This window comes from Eutrigla gurnardus (assembly GCF_963514095.1).
Source record: "Eutrigla gurnardus genome assembly, chromosome: 8".
Lineage (NCBI taxonomy): Eukaryota > Metazoa > Chordata > Actinopteri > Perciformes > Triglidae > Eutrigla > Eutrigla gurnardus.
The window spans coordinates 7,273,827-7,292,788 of NC_139922.1; the positions used below are offsets into that span (position 1 = coordinate 7,273,827).

General features: G+C 40.6%; 2 protein-coding genes across 4 annotated transcripts; one reads left to right on the plus strand and one right to left on the minus strand.

The window, feature by feature from the left end:
* Nucleotides 1-5,513: 5,513 nt before the first annotated feature.
* On the minus strand, nucleotides 5,514-10,568 carry LOC311017474 (ras-related protein Rab-7L1-like). Of its 2 annotated transcripts, none has more exons than XM_084015848.1 (6): nucleotides 10,440-10,568; nucleotides 10,146-10,272; nucleotides 9,646-9,717; nucleotides 9,350-9,531; nucleotides 6,658-6,779; nucleotides 5,514-5,909 (listed from the first exon to the last, which is right to left on the minus strand). In XM_084015848.1, the coding sequence occupies exons 1-6, from the start codon at nucleotides 10,476-10,478 to the stop codon at nucleotides 5,789-5,791; spliced, it is 663 nt and encodes a 220-aa protein (XP_083871974.1). In that variant the 5' UTR covers nucleotides 10,479-10,568; the 3' UTR covers nucleotides 5,514-5,788. The 2 variants fall into 2 exon arrangements, with proteins under 2 accessions (XP_083871974.1, XP_083871975.1); XM_084015849.1 differs by having other exon boundaries at nucleotides 10,345-10,556.
* An 81-nt stretch (nucleotides 10,569-10,649) lies between these two features.
* On the plus strand, nucleotides 10,650-16,108 carry tmem81 (transmembrane protein 81). 2 transcript variants are annotated; one of them, XM_084015320.1, is made up of 7 exons: nucleotides 10,650-10,795; nucleotides 13,695-13,743; nucleotides 13,895-14,148; nucleotides 14,245-14,390; nucleotides 14,807-14,922; nucleotides 15,420-15,613; nucleotides 15,893-16,108. In XM_084015320.1, the coding sequence occupies exons 1-7, from the start codon at nucleotides 10,715-10,717 to the stop codon at nucleotides 15,980-15,982; spliced, it is 930 nt and encodes a 309-aa protein (XP_083871446.1). In that variant the 5' UTR covers nucleotides 10,650-10,714; the 3' UTR covers nucleotides 15,983-16,108. The 2 variants fall into 2 exon arrangements, with proteins under 2 accessions (XP_083871446.1, XP_083871447.1); XM_084015321.1 differs by having other exon boundaries at nucleotides 10,697-10,795; nucleotides 13,698-13,743.
* Nucleotides 16,109-18,962: the final 2,854 nt, after the last annotated feature.

An 18,962-nucleotide genomic window follows, 5' to 3' on the forward strand; every position in this document is an offset into this window, starting at 1 on the left:
GCTTGAGAGCCTACGTGAACTATAATATAACGTAAGGAAAGTTAGATATGCATCATTTACCATAGTACATGAACGCAGCACTAGAATTTCTAACGTGAAGAGAGACGTGCTTCGGATCCGACGTTCCCATTGGTCGATTTGCAGCAAGCGTTGCTGAAGGTGCCGGGTCACGTTTGAGAGGCATGGTGGGAGGAATCATTATACATTTCTAATATAATGTCAACGGAACATTTACCATTACATGGCAGTAAATCCACATGCATTATCTATGTGCAAAAATGTGCATTTTATTCAGTTGTCAGGGAAATAATGCAAATGTGAAATTTATTTAGGATGGATTAGTGGATACTGTGCACATATGTCAAAGTCAAGGCCCGCGGGCCAGATCCGGCCCGCGAATTAATTATCTATGGCCCCCTGGATGATATTTAATTACTATTAGAACCGGCCCGCAGGCCACAGCCGCCCGCTAGTGTTTTGCACGCACCAACACTACATTCCCCACAATCGACGGTAACCCGCGAAGTCGCTGCAGCGCGCACAAGCGGCTTCATTATTCATCAGCAGTCAGAGCAGAGATCAACTTTCAGCTACCCCCTCCTCAAAAAATGGCCAAACGTAAGGTGGACGCTGAGAACAGGGGGTTTCAAGCCAGGTGGGAGGCAGAGTACATGTTCACGGAGGTAAAAGGCAAACCTGTGTGTCTTCTGTGTGGAGAAAGTTTGGCTGTAATGAAAGAATATAATCTTAGGAGGCACTTTTTAATTCAGTTAAATTTTTACATTTGTTTCTACAAGACGTGATTTTCTTTGAAGGAAGTATTGTTTTGTCTGTGTGCCATAGATTTTTGTATTTTATTTTATTGTATTTTATTTATTTATATTTATTTTTCAGTTGAATGGACTCAGGGAAAATTGCAGATAAGAGCCAGAGTAGGAATACAACTGATTTGATTTATTTTTTTTATTTTCTCATTTTACTATTTGAAAGCAGTGATCAGTAGGATCATAGCACAATAATGCATTTTCAGTTTATAATGCATGCACTTTTATTTATGCATTTATCTTAATATTAAGAAACATTTTGTTTTTAAAAGGACATTTACTTCTTTGCTGTTTGCCTGTTTCCCTTGAAGTTACTGACAGAGCCATAACAAAATATTGCTTTATTCATTTAATGTACAGGACATGAGATTTTTCTTTGAAGGAAGTTCGTTTTTGTCCGTTTGCCTGTTGAAAAATATTTTCACTTGAAATTTCTGACAGATCCATAAGAAAATATTGCTTTATTCATTTAATCATTAAATAATATACACTGTGTTAGGTCTTGGTTCAATAGGCTATGTGCAATCATTTCAATATGTTTTAATAAACATTGAACCAGTCCGGCCCTCGGCTTGTAGCAAATTTGTTTTTTTGGCCCTCAGTGTATTTGACTTTGACATCCCTGCTGTAGAGGTTGCCGCTCTGCGTGCCGCTTATGTTCATCAGATCCACCTATCACTTCACTTCAATTTAGTGCAAAAGTCCAAGATGGCGACAGCCAAAATGCCAGATAAAAGTTTCAAAACCATCGTCCACAAACCAATAGCCACAATGCCACGATGACTATGGCCACACTTTAATACACTATGGGGGATTCGACTAGTTTCAAGTAGAGGTTACCTACACAGTGCAGTAACAAATCCACAGAAAGATTGTATAAATATAGAAACATTTTGTCAGATGTAACCCTACAAATTCAAATGTCTTTTTTCTTCAAATGACTTAAGCAACAATCAAAAGCTGAAAGTACATGATGTGGTATTTGGAAATCACATGTCAAAAATATATCATTCTGTTAGGAAAGGGGAGGGGGACCCAGGGGTGTCTTTAAGTTATCCCAGAAGGATAACCACAAAATCACAATAGTGATAAGTAGGAAAGAGGAGAAAAAACAAAGCTGTACAGAGCCACTTCAGGCTTCCTTAAAAAAATAAAGCACTAGGATGATCAACTAAACCACCGCTGCCAAGCAGCTGACAGAAAACCAAAATTGTCCAGGAGACCCAGAAAACACAACACTAAAAGGCAAAGGCAGACACAGAGACCTTTGATACACAAAAGGGCTGGCTGAACAACAAACTCTCCAGAACCACAAGTATTCACTGGGAATGGGATAGTCAGTCAGCACAGAGCACTGGAGATTCAGGGTATATGAAGGCTCCCCATACCTGAGCTTAATCAAGCCAATCAGTGCCACACCTGGTTGCAGTGAGGTGATTCACTCACCACTCTCCCTGAGCCAAAAGATTGCAAGCCCTCACACATACAGCATAAGCTGAGGAGGACACCAATCCCCATCATCAGATGGTCTTGTTGGTCTTGTTTGCAGAAGCCGACAAACAAGTCCCACCATGAGTCTCCTGACGTTTTCATTCAGTCTGCTTATGAAAAGTCAACCACTGTGAATAATCTGCAGACCAAGTCACAATTGATGGATTTTATTCCTGCCAAAAAAATAAAATAATAACTTTAAACCTTACAGTGAAAAGTATCACTGAGGAAATAAAAGCAATGAATCAAAAGGATTATTTTATTAAAAATAAAACAGACAAAGGGTTAAAAAAAACAATGGTTGGACTGTCAACAGCAGTTTTATGTCACTGCTTGTGTCACTGCATTATTTCCCATTCGTCAAGAAGATAAGCTTTAAATCTGAGCACACCTTCTTGGGCATTATCCAACTCCGTCATGAAAAACTTTGTAGCGATACCTGTGTTTGCTTGGTGGTCAGAGTTAAAGGACAGAAACACAGTCCTTCCTTTGGCGACTCCTCTGTGTGCAGCTCAGTGATGGCGTCTTGTCTCAAGGTCTCGGGGAGTTTTCAACATTCTTCTCCTGCGCTATCAGCAAATGGATGGGGGGAGAGGGCATTTTGTTCACAATTATGTTCATTTGAAACGGGATAGTGACTATGGAGGACCTGAGAAGTAAGGGAAAACATAGGTGAAAACAAAAACTTTAACAATACTACTAATAAAAGCAGAAAAACAACTGGCGTTAGAATGAAATTCTACACATCCGCATAACTGTATACTTTGTAGACAGGCTACTTACCCTGCGGGGGGATACAAACCACTACGTGTACACACTGATCCCAGAACAGTGCAACTTGCACTGCAAAGAGAGAAACCTACAAACAAGAAGTGACCACCATCCTTCAAGCCACCACAATGCATGCAAGGATGCAAATGGCCAGACTGAAGGCAGGTAGTATGTCACACACACACACACACACACACACACACACGCACGCACACACACACACACACACACACACACACATACAGCACGTATCGGTGAGTGAAGAAGACATAAAGCCTACATTATTTTTACACTAAAATGGAGTGCTCTGCACGCTCATATGATATATATCTGCTAGCTGTATGCGGCTGTTCAAATTGGCAGCAACTCATGGCATGACTTGAATGGATTTTAACGTATTAGCGAATCACATGACCAATTACGGATAATGAAACCCTCTAAAGTGCTTCTGTGTCCGCTGACACACTGTGAGCTTCAATTGATACAAATAGAAATAAATATAATGAGTAGGCCTATACTTAAAGTACTTCAGGTGACAGCTACTTCCTGACAAATGGCCACATTTATAAAAAGTCCATCTGCCTGTAGCATGTGTTGATGATTGAGTCACAGCAGAAAGCTCCAGCCTTCCACTCAATTCCACCAACTCACTGATAAGAATAGAAACCTACACACAGAGGCAGAGAAACCCACACAAACTCAAGAACTCAAAATATAATTTCCTCAATAAATGCCTTGGCTGCAAACTAACATTTGTTGTTTGTTGTTACCCTCAGAATAATTCCCGTCGCCCCCTGACCCTTTCATCACGCTCAGGAATAGCACTTTTGTAAATAAAATAACTTCCAACAGACATGTCTTAATGAGTTTTACTTTATGCTCCAAAAGTATAAAGCAATAACACCATGCCCTCTATATTCTGGGCCAGTCTTTGATAAATTCAATGGTGAGAAAGTATTCTAAAATTGATACAGCTCAGACGATCCTCTCTGACTTCTTCTCCACAGCAACGTTGGCTGGGTCTCGCTGTAATAGGAGTATTTAGCAGGAGTTCTCAACCTTTTGTAATATAACTTCTGATTGTCAAAATCCACTGCTCAAAAAGATCACAGTATAACACCAACTCAGTTAAACTTCACGGATAATAATCTGTCCATTAGGCCTATTAGGAGTCAAAACTAAAAATGAAGAAACGGCATTCAGCTTTTATGCACCATATATCTGGAAGAAGACAGGTCCGCTGTAACTCTTACTTCTTTTAAATCAAGGTGGATGAAGGCTTTTTTTCATGCAGCATGCAAGACACATGCACATCCACGTGCTTTCATCTGACACACACACACCACAGCGCCTACACACCATACGTGCACACACACCACAGCGCCTACACACCATACGTGCACACACACCACAGCACCCCTCATCAGGACAAGGACTGATGGGACAAGGACTCAGCCTGCTGGAGGAGGCGACCTGGCAGCTGTACGGAGCACGCACCACACCTCGTTCTCACACTTTCCCCTGCTCCTTCTGTTTCTCTTCCCCCCATAGTGGCAATCCCTGTGTTTCTGGAGAAAAACTGGCCAAAATAACATTGAATCATATTGAAAGAATGTAAAAATTACAATAACTTATTTTTTAATAACTAATTAAAAATATAAAAGTTGAACTTGAGCTCTGAGTTGGGTCTTGACATTTCTAAGACTGACTGAACAATAGATGTTTAAAAAAGTATTTTCATTAAAGATAACCGTTATCATTTTCAACTACCATCATTACTTTGTTCAGTCCCATTAAGGTTAGAATAAAAATGTTCATCAAGAGAAATTTCCAATTCTCCAATTACTGTTGTCGTTATAGTTTAGTTGAAAAAATGTGAGAAACCGTTTTTAGGCTTTATGACAATAATGCTGCATTCACATGGAATTATATGGCAGATGGTAGACAGAAAAACGTCTGTTGTTTTTGTGGACGGGAACATAATAGTTCAACTAGATAATGCTAGCACAGAATACAGGCAGCAGTAACAGTAGATGGCATCAGGCCCAGCATTAAGGGCGGCCCCAGGGGGCCAGTATTTGCCTGTAGTGGTCTGCTGGTCTGAAGTCACGTCCCCATGTTGACTGGTCTTCACTGTCGTTTCCAGATAAGTGCAAATTCAGAAGCACATATATGGATAGGGAGGATGTTTAAAAAATGATATAATCAGCGTGATGAATACACCCACATGTCGCCTGTTACGCTTACATCCGTCCTGCTCATGGAAAGGCTAGTGCCGTCCAAAGTTAATATTTTACATTTTGCCATCCTAGAATTTGAAATCAGATGCCAGCAGCTCATTCACACAAGGGTGTGTATTAGCAACATGCATGTATTAATAATACATAAAAAAGCAGCCACAAAATTGTTTGATTAAATATATTTTATTCCATCACCGTTTTCCCATGCTAGACTGTTTCCATGCGAATGCAGAATAAAACTGGTGGTGTTGCTTTCCCACAGCTTGTCTAATGTTAATAACATTGTCTGGAATAGAATATAACTCTATAAAACATCGTGTGTTGCTTCAATACTTCCACTTGAAGCTGACTGGTGCTTCTTCTGTCATCAGTCCTTGGGGGTAAAGTGCCTTGCTCAAACAACTTGAGGATGTAAACTAAACTAATGAGCAGGTGCTGTCTGCGTTTGCTTATCGCTGTGATTCAACAGCAGCCTGCTCCTCTGTTACACTCGGAGTCCAGCTGAAGGTAACTGCTGTTCTGGGGTCCGGGTTGGAGCGGGTCCAGACTGGACTGAACTGACAAAATCTCCTGCACCAATCTCCTGAAACACAACAGATGAAGTGACGTCTATGTGTCATATGAATCGTCAAAGAAGATTTCAAATTGAGGAATAGATTTATCCAGCCTCTCAGTACTTCCTCACATACAAGAACGCAGACAGGATGGAAAGCCTCATCCTTGAAAAGAAAGCTCTGAATACACTCTGTTACTGTGTAGTACATTTTAGTGCTTGCCGCCAAGAATGGCTACAATCTCCACCTCCTCGTGTCTGTAATTGAACATGGGTCTGTGATCTGTCAAGACTTCACTCCCTCACTGGAATCTCAGCACAATTCCATCGTTTTCAAATAGACATTCTAGATCAACCACAACTAAATTCTTACCGCCACTTTAACAAGTGACAATATCAGTTTACAAATTTCCACGTGATCAATCCAGTTTGCTGATTACACATTTTACCCAGAAATTCGATAACAACTGACAACACTTTTACCTTGTTATCCCTGTTAAGAACTGGGCTAAAACATGGTGACCTAGATAGCCAGATTGACTAACAGCTGCCTAAACACTTCTAATATATGGGACTGCAAACTCAATGCCCATTTTCAGGTTCATCTTTGTATTTTCTGTTTCTAATAGAAAAGAAAAAGGAAGTGAGTGATTTCCACTGGGTGTGTGGTTTTGGGTCACCCTTTTCTGTTGTTATAGTCCAGTCTATTACCTGAACTCTTTTAAGCACCCTCTAATCTGAGCTTTGTACTGTCTTTTTTGATCTCTTCCCAAGTTACCTCATAGCCTCCTCGATGTTCTTGTTCTCTTTGACCGAAACCTCCATCCACGCGACAAAGCCGTTGGCTTTACTGAACCTGTCGATTCTGTCTGTGGATACAACCCGCTCAGCTAGGTCGCACTGCAGAGAGACAGACAGACAGAAAGAGAGGCAGGAAGACATTTTGTAGTGAGTGGTTCAGAATCGCTTGCGGAGGTCGAGGTAAAGTCTCGGGTTTGCCCTGGTTTAGTATTTATTGTGGATTTTATCTATTCTGTTGAAGTATCTGGTCAGTTCGACGGTCAGTTGAACAACAACACATTCTAGTTAGGATTTAACTATAACCAGATGTTCTATAAGCAAAGGTGTAAGGAACGTTGCATTGTTTAGGGGTAGATGTCAAGAGGCCCAGCTCTTAATTCAAAGAAGCTAGCTATAGGGAGTCAGACCATATAAGGGAATAATGGAGTATCTTTTTGCAGACGAAATGGCTAAGCAAACTATAGTTTTAGGATGGAGCGTCTGGCAACCTCTCTCTTCCATTGGAGAGGAAGAGGATAAATTTACTAGGGTGACAGGATGAACGAGAAGAAGGCCGATCAGAAAGGAGAGCACTTTAAAAGAAAGGCATGTGGCAGGGAGAGTTTAGATTCGAGGGCAAGCAAGGACTTCTCAGGTGGAACAGGTGCAGAGGCTCTAGGAAGGACTCTGCCAGGAATTGGAAGAACCAGGTGCACCCGATCTTTTTATCAAAGATTATCAAAGATTAGTCATTAATTAATAGCAGATTCAAGGTTTGATCAGGGACAGCATAGTGGTGTAGTGGGTAGGACTGTCGTCTCACAGCGAGAGGGTCCTGGGTTTGATTCCCGGTTCGGGCTTGGATTCCTTCTGTGTGGATTTTGCATGTTCTCCCCGTGTGAGCGTGGGTTCTCTCCGGGTTCTCCGGCTTCCTCCCACAGTCCAAAGACATGCAGGATGGGGACCTGTCTGTCTCTACATGTCAGCCCTGTGATAGGTTACCTGTCTGTCTCTACATGTCTCCCTGTGATAGACTGGTTACCTGTCTGTCTCTACATGTCAGCCCTGTGATAGACTGGTTACCTGTCTGTCTCTACATGTCTCCCTGTGATAGACTGGTTACCTGTCTGTCTCTACATGTCTCCCTGTGATAGACTGGTTACCTGTCTGTCTCTACATGTCAGCCCTGTGATAGACTGGTAACCTGTCTGTCTCTACATGTCAGCCCTGTGATAGACTGGTTACCTGTCTGTCTCTACATGTCAGCCCTGTGATAGACTGGTTACCTGTCTGTCTCTACATGTCTCCCTGTGATAGACTGGTTACCTGTCTGTCTCTACATGTCAGCCCTGTGATAGACTGGTTAGCTGTCTGTCTCTACATGTCAACCCTGTGATAGACTGGTTACCTGTCTGTCTCTACATGTCAGCCCTGTGATAGACTGGTTACCTGTCTGTCTCTACATGTCTCCCTGTGATAGACTGGTTACCTGTCTGTCTCTACATGTCAGCCCTGTGATAGACTAGTTACCTGTCTGTCTCTACATGTCAGCCCTGTGATAGACTGGTTACCTGTCTGTCTCTACATGTCGGCCCCGTGATAGACTGGTTACCTGTCTGTCTCTACATGTCAGCCCTGTGATAGACTGGTTACCTGTCTGTCTCTACATGTCAGCCCTGTGATAGACTGGTTACCTGTCTGTCTCTACATGTCAGCCCTGTGATAGACTGGTTACCTGTCTGTCTCTACATGTCGGCCCTGTGATAGACTGGTTACCTGTCTGTCTCTACATGTCAGCTCTGTGATAGACTGGTTACCTGTCTGTCTCTACATGTCAACCCTGTGATAGACTGGTTACCTGTCTGTCTCTACATGTCAACCCTGTGATAGACTGGTTACCTGTCTGTCTCTACATGTCAGCCCTGTGATAGACTGGTTACCTGTCTGTCTCTACATGTCAGCCCTGTGATAGACTGGTTACCTGTCTGTCTCTACATGTCGGCCCTGTGATAGACTGGTTACCTGTCTGTCTCTACATGTCAGCTCTGTGATAGACTGGTTACCTGTCTGTCTCTACATGTCAACCCTGTGATAGACTGGTTACCTGTCTGTCTCTACATGTCAACCCTGTGATAGACTGGTTACCTGTCTGTCTCTACATGTCAACCCTGTGATAGACTGGTTACCTGTCTGTCTCTACATGTCAGCCCTGTGATAGACTGGTTACCTGTCTGTCTCTACATGTCAACCCTGTGATAGACTGGTGCCTTCCTCCAATCTCAGCTGGGATCGACACATGTGTGCAATACTGTGTTACTGCAAACTGCACACACACACACACACAGACACACACACACAGTAATTATGTCTTTCTTTACCTGTTTTCTTGTCAGTTAAGAATTTTAATGATGTTAGCTAAACAGAATATATTTCTCTGTTGAAGAATATAAAGGTTACTTTTCATGAATAATATGTCCATCAACATAGTTGAATTCATAGAAATACTTGTCAACAAATATCAGCACCATATCAATCTCACCTCTTGTTCATAATGCTGTTATAATATAAAACTTCTACTGCTAGGAAGCCCAACGTGTAAATCCATCAATCAACAGTTCAGTGCCCATTTATTAATACTGAGCCAGAAGGGATCATGATCCATTATTCATTATGTAAATGCACTGAATCACCTTGTTGGCCAGCAGGATGCAGGGGATGGAGTTTCCGTTGGGCAGCATGGCTTTGTTGTCAAGGTCTTGTTTCCAATGGCAACAGCTAAGGAAGCTGGCCGAGTTGGTGACGTCAAACATCACAACACAGCCCAGCGCTCCTTTATAATAAACTCTATTCATGGATATGAAACGTTCCTGGCCTGGAGGGAGGACACAAAGTTCATTATATCCATCCATCCATCCATCCATCCATCCATCCATCCATCCATCCATCCATCCATCAGTCCATCCACTCACTGAAAAACGGTTTGTACCTGCAATATCCCACAATTGCAGTCTGACTTTTTCTTTATCCGACCAGAGCAACAGCTTCACAGAATAATCCACTAGAGAGATCAAAACAAAATAATAAACATATTAGAGAATTATGTTGTGAAGTGAAGTGAATATGTAACAGAACTGAATCAGAGGTTGAAAAGCTCGATATAGATTGTTCAAAAGACTTCAGACTGGGTGTACATCATGACAATGCAAATAATTGTATAATTATTTGCACATTCAGTATCCCCAGCCTTGCCCTATAAGTTATATCAGTTAGTTGATTCATATTAAATACATGTATTCCAATTAGTATATTTTTATGTAGGATATATTCTTTGGTAACATGTTTTTGATCCAAACATCATGCCAATACAGCTTCAGTGAACACACACACACACACACACACACACACACACACACACACACACACACACACACACACACACACACACACACACACACACACTGAGTAACCAAACCAAAGCAGCCGCACCTCCCATTGTCATCTTGTAGGTCTTGTTGAACTGTCCGTTGACGTAGCGAAGCACAAAGGAGGATTTTCCAACATTTCCATCGCCAGTGATCAGTATTTTCAGCAGGTGCTCGTTCATCACTTTCCTCTGTCAGAGAACATCGTTAACAACGTTATTTTTCTGGAACTAAACAAATAGGCCTACTCTACCATAACCCACCTGGACTTTCCTTTATGTCAGCTCTTCTTTGTAGTGGTTGACCCTAAACATTCTAACTAACTTTCAGTCTTTCTGAACTTAATGTATCCACTTACAATGTAAACTTCCTTGTCTCTAAACCCCAAAATGATCATGAAGATGATGTCGTTTCTGCTCTGCTAACTGTGCTCTAAGTCTTTCCTGAACGACTGTTCTCTCTGTGTAGAAAAGCGCCCAGACATACTAGTTCTGCTTTCTAGAAGGAAGTGTATCACAAACCACGCCTTCATGGAACAGGAAACTAAAACAGTAGATAATCTGTGCAGTTTCTCTCTAGCACTGTCAGAAATTTGGCATTGCATAACTGGGAATTGACTCCAACATCTGAGTAATGGAAGGAGAGCTGGATGGGGTGGATGCCTCTCTAGCTTCATCTATCACAGACAACATCCTCAGTGCTCCTGGCAGAACGGTTAGGGGCATTTTAGTGACATTGCTTTGATTTAGACTTGAGATAAAATGACATTTCTTTTGTTTTTCATGTTTAAATTGAGATTTCAAACACTGCTCGTCTGATTTTGATCATTCTTACAAGTGATATATCTTGCTGTATTTCTGCATCTTCAAACACCAATTTTCCGATAAGAGGCACTTTGGTTTCCAGGTGGACTGTAATTGGTCACATTATTGCAATGAAACCAGGGGCAACTTCGGGTTCTGGAAGCTAAAGCCAAGGTGGAAGTACTCAATCTAATAGCGTTCAATCAACATTGTAAACATGAGTTTATGGTCTCAATTCAAGTCTTCTTCAATACAGCATGATGTTCATTTAGTAAATGACGGTCCATCTAGAGTCAAATAGACGATAAAGCATTGGATGCTTTAGAGCCGGGCTATTTGTGATTAAAAGTTTGCTGCACGGTTGTGTGGTCTGGGAGTAGTGTTGTAAAAAAGAGCTTGAGGTTTCAAAATGGCAGACCACATACCAATGGGGACATCAGCATTAATTAACTCCACTAATTGTACTCAGTCTATGATGGCAACTAATAAGAAAACAATCTGCTGGGTTGCGTTGCAATATTGGAGGTAATTTTTATAATGATCAGCTATTATTTTACACCTCATTTTAGGCTGGAATTCAAACGTAACTGGGACTACACACAGTATTATCAAAACATTAACTGAATGTGAAATCTGGTTGTCTGCATGAAACCAGAAGTGCTGCATGCCGATCCACCACCTGGACCTCCACTCCCTTACTTGCTGCTTTGCCACAGAAACGACACACAACTCCCTGCATTGGCACTGAACATTGACATTGGACGTAAATCACGTAGAGTCGTCCCATATGGTTCCTAGCGGGCTGACCTGCCACTTCTTATCTTCGTTCTCTTCCTTTCCCACCTCTCCTCCATCACACCTATTCATCCTCACCCTCCTCCTCACCCTCTCCTCTGTCTCCTTTCTTTCGACATTTGTGCTCAGACACACTCACACTGAGACGTGGTGTTGACCACATTCAGAGGTTTACTGGTCTGCCAAGTAGGTCACTGTTACTGGCTACTGAGCATGTTTCTGTCCCCCACTGATGGTGACTCATCTTCATGACGCTCTTTGAGTTTGTCTTTCCTGTTTATGTGTTTTCATGCCCTTAGTCCTTTTCCCAAAATCACTCACTTCTCACAATGTACTACTCTATATAGCGAGTTCACCATGTTGTAGTGCTGTCTGAATGTTTAATGAGAATTATATAACCCTATAGGCCTATGGTCACTAACAGAGCATGACATACTATCATGCATTGCGAGTATTGAGACAAATCTATGGTGAGTTAGTTGGAATAATATTTCCAGTTTTATATAAAAATGACAAATAACAAAACCAACTCAAGTATTGCTCCTAGATTTATTTATGTTTTTCACCATCTAGTGTTGTATGTGTGTGTCATTCATGAAGTTTTTTCCCCTTCATGATCTGTATGAACAATATAGTAGTCAGGGATGAGAGGATTCGGATGTCTTTCAACTAAGGAGTCACATGTGAGGCTGAACATCCCAATGTGTGTAATATGAGATAAGTACATAATACCTGCTTCCCCTTAAACATTCAGGGCAAGAAATAATCTTAAAATTATAAAACATTAGTTATAACCTGTATCATTAGATCATTAAATTAGATTTGATTCATTTGAATTAAAATGTGATACGATTTTGGATCAATAATATAAATGACTGGTAGATTAATGCATAATGCACTGCAATGAATAAACAGTACAACATGTTGTGCTGGGTTTCTGTGGTTTCTCTCTATTTGTATTTGTCTGACACCTGGTGGTCATGTTACAAACTGCAGCATCATCCACATGCAACAAGTAGCTTTCACTGCTTGGAAGATTCTGTATTAAAAACATGAGGCGACTCAGCCTTCTCTGACTGCATCAGAAAGAGCACAACACATAACACTTAAATTAATGACTTAATTCATACATTTAAAGGAGATATTATGCTCATTTTTAAGTTCAAACTTTTATTTCTGGTTTCTACTAGAACATGTTTAAATGGTGTAATGTGGTGTTTTCTCATGTCTGCCTTTATTCACCCTCTGTCTGAATGGTGAGCGAGGCAACAGCTGGAGTCATGTTTATGTCCTTAGGCCAAACATGAAAGTTAGCATCACACTGATTCCCTCATCAAAAAACCATTATGATTTTTCCATTAAAATTGGATTTCCATCCATCCATCCATCCATCCATCCATTGTCTACCACTTATCCTGTATTCAGGGTCGTGGGGGGGCTGGAGCCGATCCCAGCTGTCATTGGGCGAAGGCAGGGTTCACCCTGGACAGGACGCCAGTCTATCACAGGGCCAACATGTAGAGACAAACAACCATTCACGCTCACATTCACACCTACGGGCAATTTAGAGTCATCAATTAACCTATCCCCTAAAATTGGATTTATTGCAGAAAATAATCTCTGTGGCAAATGCAAGTTTATGGTACCCACATGTTTTGTTCAGCACGATAATCTTCACAAATGAACACCACTTTTAAGTAAAGTCAGTGAAAACAAACAACACCACCCCCTTTAGCCTTTCCCCAGCATTTAGTAACTACATACTGTTGAACAAGCTTCTTTGTACATTGAAAGGTTGTTTACTATGTACTGTTTTCATTCCTCCTAATTTTAAACAAGTATTACAAGATATAGTAGACACTAACGGAACCTGCAGCTGAGAACTCTGGTTACCATGACAACACATTAAGTTCAAAATAATTGTGATAATGAGAACCAGGTGATGCAGCAGTTTGGACTCATCGCGTCATCTTTTCCCCTCTTTGGTTTGTGTCTGACTATTCTGACTTCCCCAGCAGCTCCAACTCCACCTTGAAACGCAGAGACAGCAAAATATCATACAAGGTACTGTCTGTTGTATTATGGGTAAATCAGTCTGTATTTGGAGAGATTTGACACGTAATATAGACTAATATGATTAAAACACATGAGATAAACAAAATCTTATATACTTATTTGTGCATTAAGTGGAAAACAAAACCTTTATTTCCTGCAGGCGTACCATTAAACATGAAAATGCAACATGTGACTGTCAGGCTTCACCTCCTCCTCCTCCTCCTCCTCTTCTACCTCCATTCTCTGACCTCGGTTGACCTAGAGGAGGTGGAGAAAGTCACAGTGGAGGTCATTGTTGACAGCTCTCCCTGCAGCGCAACCTGCGGGCTGGGTGTTAAAACTCAAACCCTGTGTTCACTGAAAAATGGCAAGACAGCCATGGAAGAAGATGTGGGACGAAAACATGGGACCGAGGTAGTGAAGACATTTTAAACATCTCACACTAAATGACTGAAAAATAACTCAAATAGCAATAATCATTGTCAACATGTGGAAACTGCTTAATGGAAGGTGTCGGAGGATTGCCGTGTACGTAAGGTGAAGTGTGTGGAGTCGTGGCAGTGTGGACTGAGGACCATGACGGTGACTTCAGGACAGAGAGTGGAGATCGACTGTCTGGGAGAAGTCATGGAGGTGATGGGGAGGTTCTCCTGGAGGTAAGGATGGAGGGGATCCACTGATTCATGTCCTTTTGATTGCAAGCAATGGGAAATCTCATCCTGCAAACCCACAACAAAATCATTAAAAGCTTGTTTAGCCCAGGGCTGGATTAAACCAACAGGGCGCTCAAGGCAAAACATTAGCTATAAGGGCCTATAACCTCCCCCATACCAAGCCCTTTGATAGTCCTACACTTTTCTTTCCTTTCATTTAAGCATTATATTCATAGAAATATTAACCATTGAGTTCATTGATCACATTTTGTGTATTTTGTGTTTCACCTTTTTGTTCTCCACACAAACTGTTTACCTGCATCCACCAAAGGTCTGCAAAACGTGATTGGTCACTACTACTTGGACTACAAATCCATGCAGAACAGGAACGCTTTGGATGATGTGATGTTTTCCTTCAGGGTGTCATGGCGTTACGCCCGGGGAATAATCAGCTCCGATGACTCCCTGTTTACTCGCTGGGATGCTCCGCTGTTGGACCGAGTGGTTCTGGATCCTATCAGGGAGGAGGATGCAGGTAAACACACATGCTCACACAGACACAGAAGTTTCCTGTGAGCTGGTCAGCGGGGGTTGGACCAGCAGGTATTATGACTGATACAGTCAGAGGTGGTGATGTGTAAGTCAGGGCAGTCAGACTCTACATGGGATGAATGGTTGACAGTAGCAACCTTGAAATAGTGGTCAATGCATTTATTTCTTTCATACCTTTTTATCTCTCTTGTATTGCTCTTGTTTCCTCAGATGAGTCATTGTAAATGTACAGTATGCCCTATGCATACAGGAATTCTTCTAAGATTGCTAATATGTACCAATGTAGAATTAAAAATAAAACATATTGAAAAATGTTAAAAAATGTTATATTTTAAAAATAATACTGAAATATTTTTGCACAATTACATTCGAAAAGCAGTACTGAAATTCTACACACACATACACAAAGCCATAGGTGCACATTCATACACAGACAATACACACTTCTTTAAAAAGTGCCATGATTCATGTCATTTTCAGGTACTTATCGCTGTGTCGTGCAGGATGCCACCTTCCGCAGGGTGAAAAGTGTTTACTGGGGGATCCGGGTTTTGCCCATTGGGATTCTCAATCTGGATTACGAAAGCTCTCTGGCCCAGTGGGACTCCCCCGGAAAGCAGCAGAATCAGACCATGTCAGACCAGCATTACCGCGAGGCAGCTCTGCTTTACACGGTAGGTTTTGGTTTAGGAAGTCAAAGGGGTTTGGGAAAGCAATATTACACAAACAATTACTTTGGGGAAAAGTTTTGTTTTCTTTTAATGACTAAATCCATTTAGTAGTTGTAGTTGTAGTGTAAATGCATATATGTTTATACAAAAAAACATCTTGTGTAGCGACGAGGTCAAAAACAAAAATCACAAAATTTAATTAAATTCACAAAATGAATGGCATGGGCAATTTGAAAATAATGATCCTTGTCAGCAGTGCATTTGTTCTGCTTGAACCCACAGATGCTGATCAGTTTGAGCCTGGCAGGCGTCACCACTGGATTAGTGCTGCTGGGCCTCTACTGGGCAGTGAACAGGAGACAGCTCAATTAAACAATTAAATGGCTTTTTTAAAAATTCAATTACATTTTATTTAGTGTCATATCATAACAAAAGTTATCTCACGACACTTTTCACTAAGGGCTTACATATATGGACACATTATGTTTGTTATTCCTTGAATCAGCACTGTCTTTGGTGAAGGGGCTTTGATAACCTTTGCAGTCTTATCTTGGTGTGAGGTACAGAGGATCATGGATGCTGAATGTACATATCATATGGCTAAACACTTTTATTCAAGCCTGTTGCTTGTTTCTTTTATATGTTTTCCCCCCCAGTTTAATCTGTTATTTGTGCCTTTTGTGTGAAACTGTTTATGATTCTGTCTCGGCCAGGATGCCTTTGAGAAGTAGATTTAAAATCTTAATGGGTAATATTCTTGATAAAATGAATATGTTTTTATGTACCAATAAGAAGGATATGATGGCTCTGCCCTAACATGTGCACCACAGCAGAGAGCAGAGATTAGGACCCGCAGTCTTGAGGAGATGTCCAATAAAGCAGAATGAGAGCACCTGTGGAGGTGAACCACGACTGATTTAGGGTTTTAACCATGAAACAACTGAGAAAAACAGAATGAAACATTCAAATGTATGGCTTGGCAGGGATTTTCCAGGAGATGGCAGTGTTGGTTCATAGAAAGGCTCATAATTTTTGAACATTCAATTTCTCCACCATGCAGTTGCTTGATGGGACTCTGCTGCCACAGTGGAACAAATCTGATTACGAGGGAGAAAGAGAAAAGGATAATTAACTAAAAAAAAAAAAAAAAATTGCAACATGTCCTGCTGGGAGAATAAACACCAACTCAAAGATTTTTTCACAACCAACATCTATTCGTTACTAACTATTAAAAAGGCTACTAATTACAAATACTTCCACTAAGTGTGATTTTCTGGAAAGTGGTACAAAATACCACCAAGTTGGTCATTATGAACTAAATCAAATTAGTTCATTAGTTTTCATATTTAAAACTGTAGCATGCACTTTAATAATCACCTTCATGCAAAAATAACATCTGTAAAATATTTATTAGGTTTCAAATTAAAAAGTTACAAAGTGAGAGGTTAGAAAAAAGCTTGTAAGTTGACTTTGAGTTATTACCATTTCCCAGGTCAAGAATTACATTTTTGTCCAGTCATCCACTAACATCTGGTTTGTCTTCACAATTGGCATTAATTCCAGGGACCAATGTTTCTGCAGTAGTCGGTAGTAGACAGGTATTTGTTGGCTCCATCAGCACTGATGGAAATGTGACAGTTTTCTGACGCATGTTGAATTGATTAAAAGCCTCTTAAGACCTGGCGTCCACATGCATGATAATACTTTGTTCTGGTTAACAGGGCCCCGATGTCCACATTCGTGGACACTTGCATAAACTACATCATGTCAAAAGATGATGCTTAGTTTTTAGACTTATCAGGTCCCAATAAGCCCAAATAGCAAAGAGAAATTAAAAATGCATACCAACAAAGTGCTCAGGTTTTATTGGGCAATTATTATCATTAGTAAATGTACAAAACACAATTAAAAAGCTCCACTTAAAGCCTCCAGGCTCCCGTCAGACAACAGTCATTCCACCTCCCTTACCATTGAAACACATTTGCAACCTACACAAGTCACATTCAATGGAAACAAAACAAAACATAAAACAAATCATTGCACTTTTGCAACACTCACCAGCTCTGGTTTGGTTGAACGAACTTCACCACTGTGAAGAAGTAACAACCAGTATATGAGCTCCGGCTCCAAGCCAAGAGATTCCATCGATCGCTCGTAAAACACTTCATTTAACCCTTATGGACCCTTGGGGACTTTTTTCTCTATTCATTTTTGTTTTTATGGTCATTTTGGCTGTGTTAATGCATACATTTATGCCAAAGGGTGTATTTTTGGGGGAAATGTAATTTTTTTTATAACCTTCTATACTATGTCTATAATACACTGTGTATACACGGTTGTTACACTGTGACCCTTAGAGACAAAAATGTCCTCACTGAAACCCATTATAACTGTCATTCTTGACCCCAGGACCATTGCAGCATACAGTCGTGATTTTCTTTCCTGTCATTCTGGACTTTGTGCTGCAGAATTGTAGTTTTTACTATTTTCCACCAGATAAAGCCATTTTCCTATTTTGGGAAAGATTCACTGTCTGTTGTATTACAGATCATAGCAGGCCAGTGGAGTACATGTATGCAAAAAAAATGATGTGGGTGTGTAGATATGGATGTAAGAGAGAGGTGTATATGAGTATTTGGAGAAATATGTTATGCATTTTTATTTTTTATGTAGTTTTAGATTAAACACAAAAAACTACACTTATTAATCCCACTGCCATTATAGCATAAACTCATGCAATCTCTCTTTTTAGGCTTCAATTTAGACTTAAAAATTTTAGTTTTTACTGTTTTTTTACTGAACAGATTGAGCCATTTTCCCATTTTTGGGATATAGGGAAAACATGCAGTATTCGTGAGTTCACACTTGTCTGTCTGTCTGTCTGTCTGTCTGTCTGTCTGTCTGTCTGTCTGTCTGTCTGTGTGTGTGTGTGTGTGTGTGTGTGTGTGTAGGTGTGTGTGGTGAGAATGTGTGCATCTTTGTAGGTGTGTACATTGCATGACCATATTTTTCATTCACTCAGTATCATATGTCTTTGAAGTACTGAAATAAAAAAGATAATGGAAATCTAATAGTTATGATCAAGACTGATGCTGATTAAAAAAATTGACTAAAGAAAATAAATTATATATAATAATTTTATGGGACTTTTTTGACACGGACATTTGTCCTCTAAGGGTCACTGTGTATAGCAGATATGTCTCTACATTTAGCTGTGTTCATTTGACTAAAAGTACCTTTGAGTGCAGGTACATCTAATGGAGTATTTCCACATTGTGGTGTTGCTGATTTTGAAAGAATATGAATATGGAGTCTGGTTTTAAGGACAAGTCACAATCATAACAGATGTTGA